The sequence below is a fragment of the Saccostrea echinata genome, unplaced genomic scaffold (assembly GCF_033153115.1).
Source record: "Saccostrea echinata isolate AGI-Se365-2 ecotype Australia unplaced genomic scaffold, CSIRO_AGI_Sech_v1 ptg000015l, whole genome shotgun sequence".
NCBI lineage: Eukaryota > Metazoa > Mollusca > Bivalvia > Ostreida > Ostreidae > Saccostrea > Saccostrea echinata.
Window position 1 is genome coordinate 14768230 of NW_026889764.1, and position 16063 is coordinate 14784292.

A 16063-nucleotide genomic window follows, 5' to 3' on the forward strand; every position below is an offset into this window, starting at 1 on the left:
GAATTGTTAGCAAAACCCCTATGTCCTTTAAATAGTAACAAATAGCTCTCAACTTCTTTTATTCTATTAAAATGAGAAGTGGACCATTTGTTTACATATCTGAGCCAGGTAAGCTAAAAATGAAGAAGAATGGCTCTTTTTCCTGGATTTCTTATAACAATTTCTTATTTCAAACATTATATTAACAATTCTGAACAGTCTACCAACCCAATTCTCTTACTGAATTTTAATATATTCCATTAGAATTCGAATTCACTTTCATTGCATTTCCCTTTGGAAAGAAATACTATGTACAAAATAACAAAGATCATATTACATTTTTTTCTTTATTAACTAAAAAACAAAAACAGTATTACAAACAACTAGGAAACAGAACAAAAAATGTCGAGATTCCTTCTACTCGGTGAAAATAATAAAACTCAACAAAAGTAAATAATGCCAAAAATAAGAAAATCTAATTGAACACTAAAACTTATCCAGTGATCTCAACAACAATTACTATCTAATCACAAAAATAACAAAACATTAAATCAGATTCAAATCTGGTTTTAAAAATGTAGATTTTCATCATTATTATGGCAATTCATTATAATACAATATTCAAAAATATCCTCCCTTCAGTTTATAAAAGCTCAAGATTACAACCATTCCAATCTAGTTAAGTATTGAAGAAGAGATTGTCAAGACATTCAAAGTATAAAATTCAAGGAAAATGTTCAAATGCCTTATTTTAAATAAAGAAAGCAATAACATATTTAGATTTCCACTATTCAAGGAAACATGCAAGTGTACTACATATATATTTTATAACATTTTGCAATGGCAATGTAAAACAGAAGAAAAAAAATCTCTGCACCATGTTCTGCATTTGATGTAACATGTAATAATAAGCTCTCTAAAATAAGCACTCTGTACTGGTTATCATCCATACCTTACAACATACACACATGTAACTGAACCAATTCTAGAAAAGGTGTACAACATTTAACCAATGCTGACAATTTTAGGGCCATGACAATGTGTTTAAAATTTCCTAGGAGCAAACTTCACCTTGTAAAATGTCAAAAGTGACATTTTCACAAGATTAAACATAAAGCTAAGTTATATTAATTTTACAAAATTTATAACTCTCACAAAGAGTTTCTGCATGCATTTGACCTATACATTCAGTTTATGTTGAATTCTTTTGTTAATTACACATTACAACACATACACTCCTCTCTTTAAAAGCAATTTCAATTTAATATTTCAAAAAATTTAATACTATAAAAACATTACAACCTCAATAATATGGTTTTGGCAAGAATGATAAAGCACAATACAATTACTGAATGTCAAATTGCATCAATAATGACTATAGAAAAAAAGAAATATTTTTTTGTTTTGGATACATGTTGAATTGCATGATAAGCATAAACTATTATACAATTATTGCTGTTTTTTAGGCCAATACAGCAATATTTGTTTTATTATGATTCAATGATATAACCTTGTTAAGTAAACTTTGCAGTCTTTCTTGATTGTGTTCACATTTGTTCAAGTCTTAGTAAGAGAAGGGGGATTGAAATAAACAAACTTCATTATTTACAGTTCATGCAAGGTAAAATCTCATATCTGAACAAACACAGTATGGTTATTTTGAAACAAATAAACCCAAATAAAATACAAAAATCATGAAATATGGTGTAACGATGATGAAATACGAATTTTTGAATGACTTTGATTTTGAAATGTCGATAAAATTTTATATCATTAATTAATATGGTTTCATCTCCATCTATTCCAATGCATGTACCTAATAATGCCTGTTTACAAAATGATGATAAAATCACAGAATTTTATTTTTGGGCAGTCAAAGTTTTTATGGTCCATTAATGCTCAATAATCAGAGGTACAATTTATTTGAACAAAAATTTCATTTATAAATTACCCCCATCTAGCCCCACCTCAATTACAGACAGGATTTAAATCATAATATCATGAGAAGGAACCAGAAACATTTCTTCCATCTTTGTTCAGAATAGGGTGTGTAGGTGTGATTATGAACACAAGAAATTAATGAATGACTAGTTTCCTCAATTTCTGTTCTGCATTTTTTTATGGAATTTGATAGCATACATAATATATGGCACATTATTGTAAACATTATCTAGAGCACTTTTCTAATTATTTCAAAAAATGAAAATATATTCTGCCTCCTGTCTTTGTCAACAACAAGCAAATTTTTTTTTTTTTCAAAACAGGGCTTTCAGTAAGGGGCAGCTGGAGGCCATTAATATTTCTATGATTGGAATTAACCACCTTCAAATTTCACAACTGGCAAAGTAAACTATTGAATATAATTTTAAAACAGCTAGCCTCCTCAAATGGATAACTTTGCCTCTTCACTTTAAAGTTATTAAAAACCCTGCAAAACATCAAACACAGGAAGACAGGATTGGTTCAAAATCAGTAAGAAATTATGTCTGACTTTTATAATAATAAAACAGATCTGATGAGACAGTTCATCTAATCCTTTGTTGTGGTCCTTTTTTTTGGCTTCAGTTATTGCACTGTTTTGTATTGGAAGAAAGATAACTCTGATTAAAATAAGAAAAAAAAATGTAAGCACCTCAAAATGTATAGTCACAAAAAGGATGTGGAATAAGCAAAAATAAGCTCTTCTACAATATTGCAAATAATTGTTTAGCTGCAGGTAATACACAAAAGAGGAAATTTTATAAAAAATGCAGAAATACATAGTTTCTTGCATATAAAATATAACAAAACAGTTAATAAGTGTGGTTATACAGTTATTTTATGGTTATTCTGAAAGAAGCATATTAAATATCTATTTTACAAAGGGGTGTGTAGGGGGATTAGGGAAAATGGTATTGACTCCTATCCAATTTGGTGAATTGTTTAATTTAAGTTAGCACAACACTTGTGAACTTTCACGCTCAAAATACTTGAACAACATATTAAATTTGGGACTTTTTACGGCAAAGGATTTTCTACACTGTCATGAAGCACTGCTGCCACGTTTCCCTTGGGTACACATCTTCTGAATGCGCTGCACTAACTGTCTACACAGAGGGGGGAAAGGCGTACCATCCCTAAGGTGTAAGATGGCTTTCTGTATGAAGTTGTATGTATTGTTTAGAGTCCTCGGGTATTGCATATTGAAAACCCAGTATGCCGAAAACAATGTTCCGAGAGCAATAGTAAATTCCTCAAATTCTTGGACCACCTCCTCTTCCACAACCAAAATGAACTCATCGCTTTTGAATATGGACCCCTTAGAGATGAGGATAGGGACAATCTTTCCTTTCGGGTCAATCTCATCTTCATTTCCAACTTCTCTCACCATTTCCACAAGGTTTTCCTTCAGTAACAGAGGAAGCAGGCATAATGCTGTCACCATGTCCCAGTACTGTTTCAATGCCAGGTTTTGTTGCTTTGCTGTCTCTGCCTGCTTTAGAATTCCTCCTGACCCAGGTGTCTGCCTTCCTATATCAATGACAGTGGAAGCGTATTTAACACAGTATTCCTGGATCAGGTGATCAATGTCCATACCAGTTATCCTCTGAAATTCAGCCAGCATTTGTCTCCCCTTGAAGAGATAAGGAAAGTGCTCTCTCAGAATGATAACAGCTGGCATCTCCTCTGTGACAAAAGCACGCCTGGTTACAAAAGTTTCATCCATGAACTTGTGAATTTCCTCCTCTGTCTGCTCATTTGAGGAACTTGAGTCGCCCTTTTCAGTCATTTTTTGCTTTTTCTCTGGAGAACCTAAGAGCTCAGATTTGGCTACTTCCTTAGCGACTTGTGTTGATGAACCTGGGACTACCTCAGCCGTCATCATGGCAGCTTTGCGTTTGGATTTCTGCGACATCTTTAATCAATACCTCAATAATCTAAAAAAAAAAAAAGTAAATATATGACACAATTATCACATTTTTTTCTATTTTGAACATTCCTCATTCTTACTGTAACTTATGTTTAGATCTTCTGATTGTATGTTGTTTTATGTCCAATTCGAGAATGTTTCACTCATATAGAGACGTCACCATATGCTCGTGAAGGCATTTACTCGGCATTCATGGCCATGGAGCAGTGAGGGTTCTTAATTGTGCCAACACCTACTGTGACATGACACTTTGGTTTTTAAGGTCTCATCCGATCGACCCGAGACTTTCACTTCTAATGCACAGTGCTTGGCGAAGGAACAATCACTACCCATACTTATGTCTTAGGTTTGATGTGGCACAGCGAACAAGAATCGAACCCGAACCTCCCGAACATGAAGTGAATGACCTACCACTAGGCAATGCTTATATAGAAAACCTAAAAGACATTTGACTGACAAGACCTCTTAAATATGTGAATAAAGAGTCATATTGTGACACCAAGCATACAGTACACATTTTCTTAAGTTAAACATTGTTAATCTCTGATCAGTGTATAGATTGATATAAAGTTCAAATATAACAGCATTGATATGATTAATAAGCAAGAGGCCACATCGCTCACCTGAGCACTATGGCTAGGAAAAAGCAGAAATCAGTTAAGTCTTGAAAGGTTGAAAAGTTTAAATATAAAAGTGGTTTGGGGGTTGTTGTTGTTGTTGTTGATTTGAACTAACTTGAATCTATACTTCATAGGGATGCTTTTGAATTAATATGTCAAATAATGACTTTGCTGTTCTTAAGAAGAAAATTTTTATTGATATATCCTTTGTATAACTATGATCCCCTGTTATGGACCCGCTTATTCTCCTTATGGGTCATGAATTGAACAAATTTGAATCTACACTACCTGAGGATGCTTTCATTTAAATATGACCAATCATGGCTTTGCTGTTCTTGAGAAGAAGATTTTTAAAGATTTTTCCTATGTATTCCTGTGTAAAATTTTGATTGCCCATTGTGGCCCCATCCTAACCCCGGGGGTTATGAATTGAACAAATTTGAATCTACACTACCTGAGGATGCTTCCTTATAAATATGACCAATCATGGATTAGCTACCGGTATTCTTGAGAAGAAGATTTTTAAAGATTTTTCTTATATATTCCTATGTAAAACTTTGGTTGCCCATTGTGGCCCCACCCTGACTCCCTGGGGTCATGATTTGAACAAACTTGAATCTACACTTCCTGAGGATGCTTCCATATAAGTTTCATATTTTCAAGCACAGTGGCTCTTGAGAAGAAGATTTTTAAATGATGCCATTAATTTTTCACGAATTCATAATTATCTCTCCTTGGAAGAAGGCGTGGCTCTTCATTTGAACAAACTTGAACCCCCTTTACCCAAGGATACTTTGTGGCAAGTTTGGTTGAAATTGGCCTAGTGGTTCTTTAGAAGAAGATGAAAATGTGAAAAGTTTATGACAACGACAGACAACGGACAAATTTCGATCAGAAAAGCTCAGGTGAGCTAAACTGTGTCTTCCTCTAGGTAAAACCTTCACCCCCTACTGTGCGCTCTTTGAATCAAGTTACTGTTATAATGATAAATTTATTATATACCCCTCTACAATTAGCAAATACAATAAAACAAAACTTTTGTGAGCAATTAAATCCCTTCTATCCATTAAAAAAAGCATTTTTTCAAGGAACTTTTGATACGCAAGAAAAAAAAACATTACGTATACTGTGTACTATGTCATCAATTTCAGAGAGTGGTAATATGGATTCAGAAAACCACAGTGTGGTGATCCGGAACGTCGGATCACAACGGCATGTACGTGATTGCGTAAAATCAACAGTAAAATTGAGTGATACACAGTAGGGTGTATAATAAATGACTGTTACAATACATCAGCATGTAAAAATTTACATAAAAGCAGTTAAGCAAGAATTATCATATGCTTCTTGTAGGTCAGTTGTCATCCTCATACACAAAACACTTTTTACATACAATTTTCCTCACAGTTACTATATCTAGTTCAAACTTGATACATAGAGGATATTCAATGTTTTGTTGATGAATATGGAATTTATTTCACGAGTGGGACAGGATTTTTTGATATTTTCATGAGTGCGAAGCACGAGTGAAAATATAAAAAAAATCCTGTCTCACGAGTGAAATAAATTTCATATTCATCTACAAAACATTGAATTTTCTGTTTATTACATTTTCTTTGATTTTCCCTTGGCCTCTGTCTTTTCTTAACACAGTGTCATAGGCTTGACGTCACAGTTGAGCGGTTGAGACGTCACAGCAGTTCTGAGATTGAAAAACATTACATAGCATGGCTTTTAGCAACATATTTGGGAAGAAATTTGCAGTTTTAGTATATCAAGTTATTTTCTCTATCTTATGACAGTCCAGAAATTATTTTTTACTTACTTTGATATCCTTTCACACTGTGAGAGAATATCATTTTGGTATCCTTTCACACTGTGAGAGAATATCACTTTTATTCAATAAATAAATCACAGTATTTCACTGTTGAAAATGTAATAAAATTTAATACTTCACAGAAAAAAAGTTTGTTTTACTGCCTCCCAGCCCTTACTCTGGTCTCTATCTCTCAATCCTCCCAACTGATATATATTGACCATGCCTTCTAATGACCAAATAATGAGGCAAAGAAATAATTCAGATGTCATACATGATGTCATACAGTTAGGATGAGATACATCCTGATTTTCTGGAATGGAAAAAACTGACCAAGCATATAATTATTTATGTATATTAGACAAGGAAAAGTGTCAGCAAGATTGGAACTTGAACCCGGAACCTCCCGCCTGTGAGTGCTCTACAGTTGAGCTACTGCGCTGAAATACCTGTTTCCCTCTTCACCCTTTTTTCACAAAAGCTAAATTGAGTTATGCTATAGAATACAGAGTTGTGGAAAAATGCCTTTCATGCCAGCAGGATCGCTTGAAAATACTTATGATTTGTAAAATGCCATCGATATCAGTCACTATGACTGGCATTTTTGTTGTTGTTAGTATCAGCATTTTTTTTAGGATAATTTTCACAGAAAACTTTTATTCCCTTTCACCAGATGCATCCTGATTAGAGCAGCATGACCAATGAGTGGCCCATCAGATTTACTACAGGTGCAAGTCTGAGATAAAAACCTAGAGTTATAGAGAACAACAAAGAAAAATATGAATAGGACAGATGGGTGAAATCTGATGGCTTGAAATGGCAGCCTTTGCACTGACAACAACATTAGTACCAGTTATTTACCAGAGAACTTCAAACATATTTTCATTGTCAGATCAACAAACTTAAAGTGCATGTACTTTAGTCACAACAAATTTTCCTGGTGTTATCTTAAAGTATCTGAAGTTTGTTGACCTGACAATGAAATTTTAGTTGCGGTTCTTGGGTACACATCTACTTCAGTTGTTGTGATTGCAAATTTGCAAGTCATCATCAAGCTCTGATGTTCTTATATTTTGCTTAGTCATTTCCAACACTGAGGTTAACTCCAAAGTAGATAGAACGTTCTATCATTAAAGATGATATTGTCCAACAGACCGCTTAAATGATAGAATTTATTTCATATGTTGCCATGAACTGGGGCAAAAATTCTAATGTAAGTGTATTCTACAAACAATTCAGGAGTCCCAAATGTAAACATGATGTGTAAATTTGAAGGGAGCAAAAAATATTGAAAAAATGTGATTTTTCTTTATACGAGGGCTGTTCGGAAATTATTGAGACATTTTGTATATTTTTCTTTCTAATGAACGTCTTTCGGTGAAAATTTGCATATACGTTTGACAAACATTAAGAATTCATAAAAGCAAGAAATACTTTACAAATATTAAATTTCTTCTCTTCAGTGGTATATAAATGTGTCAATGGTAGGGGTACCCGGCGTAGTCACGAAATCAGATATTGAAAATATGTAACACCAATGTTCAACACCCCGGTGGACCCATAATAAGAGAGAAAATAATTCAATTTATGTATATGATTTTGTAATTTTATTTTGACTTCATGTTGTGCAAGTTTGTTAGAATTCTGATCAGAAATATGGAGATCATTGCGTGGACCCTGGGGTCCACGCAGAAAATATATTAGCGGAGTTAAACCGGATGCCATGGGCTTACGTCAGGCTACGCATGCGCGAGGATGCTAGAGAGTTCGTCTCTAAGACAACTTGCCCGTAGAACAATTCGCCCTTTTCGAATTAGAATATGCCAATCATTGGCAAACCTCGCTCTAAAATCTGCACATCGTATTTATGTATTCTTTGGCGGTACCAAGATCTGAATTTCTCTTTTATACATATATCCTTATATACAAACTAAATTCTATGGTACAAGCATTTTAAATAAGTAGGAAGAACTTATAGAGATAGCGTAACATCTTGAACATGTTGAATTAAAACCACTAGGTTTTAAAAGATAATCTTTGCCATGTTTACCGGCATTAGTTTTGTGCATCAAGGTTTGCAAAATAATTTGATAGGCACCAATCCAAATATAGCTTGATGAAGGCCTGTAGCAATGTTTTTCCATGTCATGTGGGGGAGAGGGAGAAACATCCCAAAAAATTCTGCGTACTATAGATCTGTGCTACACGTGTACCATCTACCTTTCCAATGATAGGATACTTCCGTATAAATCTAGTACAGATGTCAAGTCCCAGCCGTTAAACATTACATGTATCCGATTTTTTTTTCAGTTAAATGACAAAACTATAGGCCAATCGAGAATAAAATATAACAACTTTGCTATGAAAGTACAATCACTCAAAGTAGGCAGATCATTGTAGAAAATATTAACGAAAGGTAAACATGTGCCACCTTTCAGAGTAACCAATGAACTCGTCAATGGATGCATTGACGGTCGTTGTAACAAAAATAGATATGGGTTACACCATATCCAAAATATTCGACTTTTAATTTACTCCAATTTTCACTAGAAAAAAGCTGTACATGTTATGAAACTGGTGTATAGTTCTTCATGTCTGTAGCAAATACCGTCACCAGCCTAAGCGTCACTAGCAAACAGTACACACACCTGTGCTTGCAAGACCACATCTTCTGAGACCTTCTGTCGAGAAGTTACAATTGCAGGTGTTGTATATTAACCATTCCGTTATTTAAAAGAGATGGAGAAAACACACACACACACAAAATTAATCTTTTTTTGTTTTTTTAAATTGATCGAGTTAATCGATAACTTAGCATTGTTTAAGATAACTCGAGACCCTTTAGTAAAGGGGGGGGGGGGGTTTTCTAAGTCACACCACAGGCACTTACATTCAAGCCCGTAGCAACGGTTTTCAAAGGGGGCAACCTCCAAAAAGAGTTGACAAGCAGAAATAAATAAATAAATTAACAACCTGTGCACCACCCTGTAAAATCCTATTGGGGGGGAAGGGGGGGGGGGGTGACTTCATCTAACTTTTCGGTACATTTTGATTTCTTTTAAATGTTTGATTTTCTGTATTTTGAACCTTTCCGCAACAAAAAGTGCGGGGGGAGCTTCAAATGCAAATTAAAACTTATACATTCAAATTCTATCAAAAGATTTTTTAAAAGAAAAAGTGAGCCCCCCTCCCCCATATACTACGGGACATTTTGAACCTTTCTCTTCATTGATTAAAATATCCCCATAATATAAGGAGATAAACATTGTCCTTTACAAAAATTTTGATATTCTTATGCAAAATTTGTACATGACAATTAATTGTCAAGTACAATTTTTGCATAAGAAATACCAAAATTTTTGTAAAAGGATAATATTCTCTTATGGATACTCCCTTTCATGACTTTTTATGCATACTTCTTAAAGTTAGTTACTTTAGAGGATGGTCCAAAAATGGCATAGCCGTACGTTTGTTCGCTGGAATCTTCCGATGATATCAAATTGAAATATTTCATGTTACTTGTGGGTGGTCGAGGCCCGGGACCGGTATTGTGAAGGTACACGGAGGAAGCAATAAGCAAAACTCTATCTGGAGAGCAGAAAGGGCAGAGTATTTAATATTTTATTGAAAATACAAGATTTATATATATATATATATATATATATATATATATATATATATATATATATATATATATATATATATATATATATATATATATATACAAATGTATATATATATATATATATATATATATATATATATATATATATATATATATATATATATATATATATATATATATATATTACAGAGTAAACATTCTCTCTCTCTTCCTCTTTCTGCAAAAAAGGGGGTTCTAACACCCGAAACCCCCCACCCTGGATACACCAATAGAGATTACGATACCTGCACGCTAAAGCCTCTTTTAATTCTGTTGTTAATTTTAAAGGCTAAATTACAATTGTGATAGATACTTAGATCAACATTTCATATTCATATCATTTCAAGGTCATGATTTTTTCTTATCATTACAGCCTAATTAAACAGACTTAAATAACGATGAAAATTAGAAAAAAAGAGTTAACTTAATTACACCTTTAAAACTCACTAAATCTAGAAATTTTCTTTGAATTTCGTTTCGAAACACATGCATATAGTCCACGTATTGCAGTCCTTTTTTAAAGGACAGCAACTTGTTAGAAAAATTAAGTGAGGTAAAGAAATCTGATAACGACGACAAAATGGATTTTGACGTCAAGGCGGAGCTAAAACAATAACAACGAGAAAAAAAAACATGCCTATTAAAGGGTTTGTTACATGTATTGCATTGGTATATATTTTTTTCTAACCTATAATTCAACTACAGTAAAATCAAAAGCTCCGGAAGACCACCAATTTTTACCGTAACGGAATTAATAACGTTGACCCGCGTTGCATAAATCGGCACTGCATGATGCTAAGTCGACTCATCCTGTATAAATGACACGTGAAAAATTTACAATAGTGAAGCAACAGCACACATTTTCTAAAGATTTGTTTAAGAAAAGAGACAGTTTAATTTTTGTAGGGTGTATAATTATGATAATAAAGAAAGAAGAGTAAACGCTTCCCGATTGTTTCACATGCAAAATCATCTCCGGCTGACGTGACGTTAAAATGACATAGCGATGCTGCTCCAGGTCAATAGACATATGCATGTTTATTATTTCACCGGAACTTATCTAATTATCCTTTAAATTAGAAATTTTGTATAATTGTTTTGTTCGTTCTTTATAAAATGTTGACGAATTTTCCTGAAATTATCTCTGCCCTTTATGGAGTTAAAGTAATTGTCTCAATAATTTTCGAACAGCCCTCATATATATATATATATATATATATATATATATATATATATATATATATATATATATGTATATATATATATATATATATATGTATATATATGTATATATATATAGATTATGTTTTGTCGTAGAAGTCATATAAGCTTAAAAAGGTTTGTTATGATCAATTTGGTGGATATTTTCATAATATTGGTGGAAATTTAGCTCGGCCGAGATAAGATATTTTCAGTTCAACCTCCATTTTAATTCTCCAAAAATCGTGCTGGAGTGGATTGGCTCTGCCTCAATTTTGCTACATTGCAACTATATGCAGCCCAGTCCATTAAGAAAACTGTAATATTACTTTTCTGTAATATATGAGATGTTATATTACACTCTTTCATAATACAATATTATGGAAAATGTCTATATTATGAAAAATTGTAACATAGATAATGTTGTAGAAATATCAAATTAAGCTTTAAAAATGCTTTATTATAAAACATTTGTTTTTTCACTTTTGTTTTAATTATTTTAAAGGTGCAGGATAAGAAATAGTACAAAAATATTTCCTTAATTTTTACTTTCTTTGACATAATGCACACTTGAGATGTAAATATCTCCCTGAGCCAATTTTTTTTTTTTTTTTGGGGGGGGGGGGGGGGGGGTAGGCAGTAATTTTCCTTATAGTTTGAAGAAGTCCTAGTGACCTGATACTTTGTGTGACTGTGTCCTCCCTCGTTTTGCTCCAACCATCATGTTTCTTTCAAAGTGTAACTAATGCACGAATGATCGTCCAATAATCCTGTATAGTGCCAGTCTAAAGGCTTAAATAAGACTTAGACTTATGATACTCCTTAAGTTATTACTTTACTTCTTATAGTCATACGTACAGTATAAGTTATGTACGTTAGCTAGAATTCGAAGCATCATATTTATTTTTAAAATGGGGGAGATAACTCGTATTTACACTTCACATGTATTATAGAAAATAGTAATATTACAGTTTTCACAATGAAATGACCGATATGGGACACATTCAAAATGTAGTGAGAGCTTGTCCAGAGACACATTACTCTAACTATATACAGACTCTCAAGAGGATCTGGATTAAGGATGCAGATGAGGATGGCTTATCAAGGAAGAAAGTTCATTAGAATGTAGCTAGAGTGCACTATAGAGGTACTTTTTCCGTGTGGGATTAACTAACGCTCTATACGCGGTGATAAGTTCTTCTGCGGAAATTTGTCACAGCGTACTTAAAATCCAAGAAATACACAAAATTTCAACAGAAATTGTGATTTGATAGAATTAAGACCCTTTGGAAAAAGTTAATTTATGATATAACAATGTTTATTAAAAGAAAGTAAAGAAAAAATATATAGTATATAATTTTGTTTTATTTGTAGTTTTGTTTGTGACCTAAGTTTTGAACTGGCTTATTTTTGCCTCTGTCGGTCCGAATGACCAATTATCTAAAAAAAAAAATCCACACCTCTGAAGTATACATGTTAATTGTACACATATCAATTGTACAGGAACATTCTAGTTTGTTATCCATTGAATCCTATCACAGGGATTTTTGTTATCAGAATTATTATCATGAAATATGTATATACTGTACGCCTGCAGGGGCTGACAAATCCCATTGCCCGATGCTCGGCCGGGGTTAGTGAATTTTAGGGGTGGGCAAGTGAAATTTTATCAATCACTTGCTCGTGGGCAAGTGACTTAAAAAAAAAAATTAAATCCACGTGTAAGTCATAAAAATAAAGCTAGACATGCACACGGGCTTGCATGATCTACTCAGAATTTGTCTTCCTATTTTTTGAAATATATATATATAAATATATACAGTATTAGTTTATGGTCATGATGGTGGGGCAAGCAAAAATTCAGGAAGGGCAAGTGAATTTTGACCATGCACTTGCCCTTGGACAAGTACCTAAAAAATCTATTTGTCAGCCCCTGGCATGTAGTCGACATTAATAAATTATGCTCACAAAGTCACATCACACTTGTCACCGAGTCTGATCTCAACAGTGATCGTCATGATTATGTCAAAGATTAATTGAATGGCTTCGATACTAAATATTTTTCGTTTAACTTATGAGAGAAATGATTTTCAATATCTATTGTCTAAAATGCTGGTACGACTACAATTATTATTGTGTGCTCATGACAGACAGCAGACTGGAGTCCTGTGCAGTGTTTTGTCTGCAAACTAACCATGCGTATCAACCGATAAAAATAATTGCTTAAATGTGTTGTGTACTATAACACATGTCTATTGATATCAACCTGTATTCATAAATTGCATCTGACGCAGTTGACATCCCATCCCTCAAACGGCCATTTTCCCTCGGATTCTGAAACATCTTCAAGCTCGGCTACGCATGAGGGATTTTTGTGGACTCAAACCTTCAAGATTTTTCAAACCGGATGAAACGGAGAAAAAAACAAAACAAAACCAATTTCGAGTTAAAATATATTATCGAACAATTGTGCTGAACGTTTTGTTGATTAAATATATTTATTTAGAAATTTTTTTTTTTAAATTCTTAATCGTCATATATCGAAATACCTGGCGAAAATTTAAAGTGGTTAAAAGTGTGCTTGTGGAAGGGGGATGGGGTGTGTGTGGAATATTATGGTTATTATTTTTGTGACAGACTCATGTTTTTATATATTATGCACATGTCATAGCAATGCATACTGCATGTGCATTTATTCATTGATCTAATTATGTATATATTTTTATTTGCAGCACACTTCTACAGCTGAATTAAATAATTATTCATTTAATCTGTAGTAAAGTGTATTGACTTTTAAATTGTTCTTTTCCAGAGAGGTCCAGAGTTAGCTTCAGGGCCTGTAATTATATTCTGGCCAAGGTCATTTTGTATCTTTTAATTTCATTGGTATTTTTAGTTTGTCTCATGCTTTTGGATTGGGTTTTGTTTTTCCCTCCAAGTTTTCTTTGTGTTTTTGGTTAATTCTGATTTAGCAGTGGAAAGTTATGGTCATGTCTTGGTGACTCAGTTTTTCATATACCATAAGACCTTTTGACATTGAGACTTATATTTCCACTTGCATGGTAAGCAATTCTTTCATACTAATGTTAATATATTATTCTAATTTTATTAAATGTGAAGTCTGTAATTTTGCACTTAATTCCTAAAATCACTTTTCCTAGAGTAAATGAATAGTGAGAGTGAGACTGTGGATATAAAGTTATGTGTAAATAGTAAATTCATGGATGTCTCACTTTTTCATATTTTTAAAGTAAACTTTATTTTATGCTTGGTGTAGATATCTACAAAGTTGTTCATTGTTAATTTGTAGATATTGATCTGTCTCTATATTGTATGCAGCTTATATGTGCTGTAGTATGGCCCATTCCCATTGAATGATATGAATAATATTGTTTTTATGAGCAACAATAATTAATAATGTACATATACATTGTCAAGATAATTATTGTAAAGTTTTTATGATTAAATATATATTGATTAAAGAAATGGGAGATTTGATTGTGTATATTTCATATAATTGGATTATCTCCCTTTGATTCTGATAACGCTATATTGATTGTATATTGATCAATAAGTCTATAATTTTTATGCTGCATATTTATAATTTGTTATTTCATTACAGGGTTTCTTCACTTTAATTACTTTTCCATCACTATTGATCCATAATAAAGAAATCCGTCTTGGTTAAAACTCGAACCAACAGCCTTGTTGTTTTTCATCATATTATCATCAACACAAGTCTGTTACATTTTCAATTTCATCTATAGATTCACCACACATGATACAAAATTAAAATTCTATTAAAGTATTGTGTCTCTGTTTTGTTTACTGAATTAGCTCTTCTATCCAGCGATCACCTTTAAAGGCACTAGACCATTTTAAAATATACCTTACCCTGCAAGTTATATTAGGTTCTTGGGAAATATTTATTGCATAAATCTCCCTAATATATTTACAGCTAGTTGGTATCTTAAAACATACAAATGTAGAAGGTCCTTGTTTTTAGTATCTTTTCATGCAGTTTTTTTTTTTTTTTTTTAAATTTTTTCATCGTCCAGTGAATTCTTTTATGTCACTGTGTTACATTGTAATTACTGGTTACATACAATGATACATGTACTGTTGATCTGTAGTCCTACCTTCTACAGTCTCAGAGGACTCAGGTTATCTTCATTTATGAATACTAAAGCCCTATAATAATAATAATAATAATAATAATAATACTGAAACAGAATTTTAATAGAATTTAATACAGAATTTTAAACATTTCATGTCATACAATGTCCAAGTAAAGAGGTTATTCAGGAATCGATTCGGACAGTCCTGAGCGCATCTGCATCTGCAGTGTTTGGTAGGTTCAGGTGCATTCTGGGTTTCTCAGTCATTCTACAAAAACATGAGCAATTACGAATTGTTTATGTCGCATGCAAATTTACCGTTGTAATATCTTAATTATAAATTTAAAGGTCGATTTCAACTCTAAGACTTAAAATACACACATGGTTTTGTAAATATTCACCGATATATATGCAGTTAAAGTTTTGATATGAACATAATGTAATGTTGAAACACGTATTCCACTGCAAATCTTCATGTCGCTTCATTTATATACAAATTTCAAGATGAAATTTTCAGCCGTAAAATCGTTCCGAATAGAGTGCAATCAATGTTAAAAAATGTCTTTTATCCTATATAAAAAGAAATCAAACCACTTCTCGCAAAGAAATGCATAGATCTCCTTTCATGCGAATTTATAAGCATGTCGCTTAAAATCGATTAACTTCCGTAACGATTTTGTTTTAAATTTCACGCATAGAATGCAGATTTCAAAAAGAACTGAAACTTATCTGAAAGTGACCATGGAACCTTATATA

The 16063-nt window shown here is 32.7% G+C and overlaps 1 protein-coding gene across 1 annotated transcript; it reads right to left on the reverse strand.

Annotated features, from left to right (window-relative positions):
* Positions 1-353: 353 nt before the first annotated feature.
* LOC133187565 (uncharacterized) lies at positions 354-13513 on the reverse strand. Its single transcript, XM_061322970.1, has 2 exons — positions 13456-13513; positions 354-3896 (listed from the first exon to the last, which is right to left on the reverse strand). Exon 2 carries the CDS (start codon positions 3872-3874, stop codon positions 3002-3004), a length of 873 nt encoding a protein of 290 aa, XP_061178954.1. The 5' UTR covers positions 3875-3896; positions 13456-13513; the 3' UTR covers positions 354-3001.
* Between the last annotated feature and the right edge of the window lie 2550 nt (positions 13514-16063).

Bases quoted from the DNA above. Each gene is read 5' to 3' on its own strand.
- LOC133187565 (XM_061322970.1), bottom strand. From the start codon at position 3,874: ATGTCGCAGAAATCCAAACGCAAAGCTGCCATGATGACGGCTGAGGTA.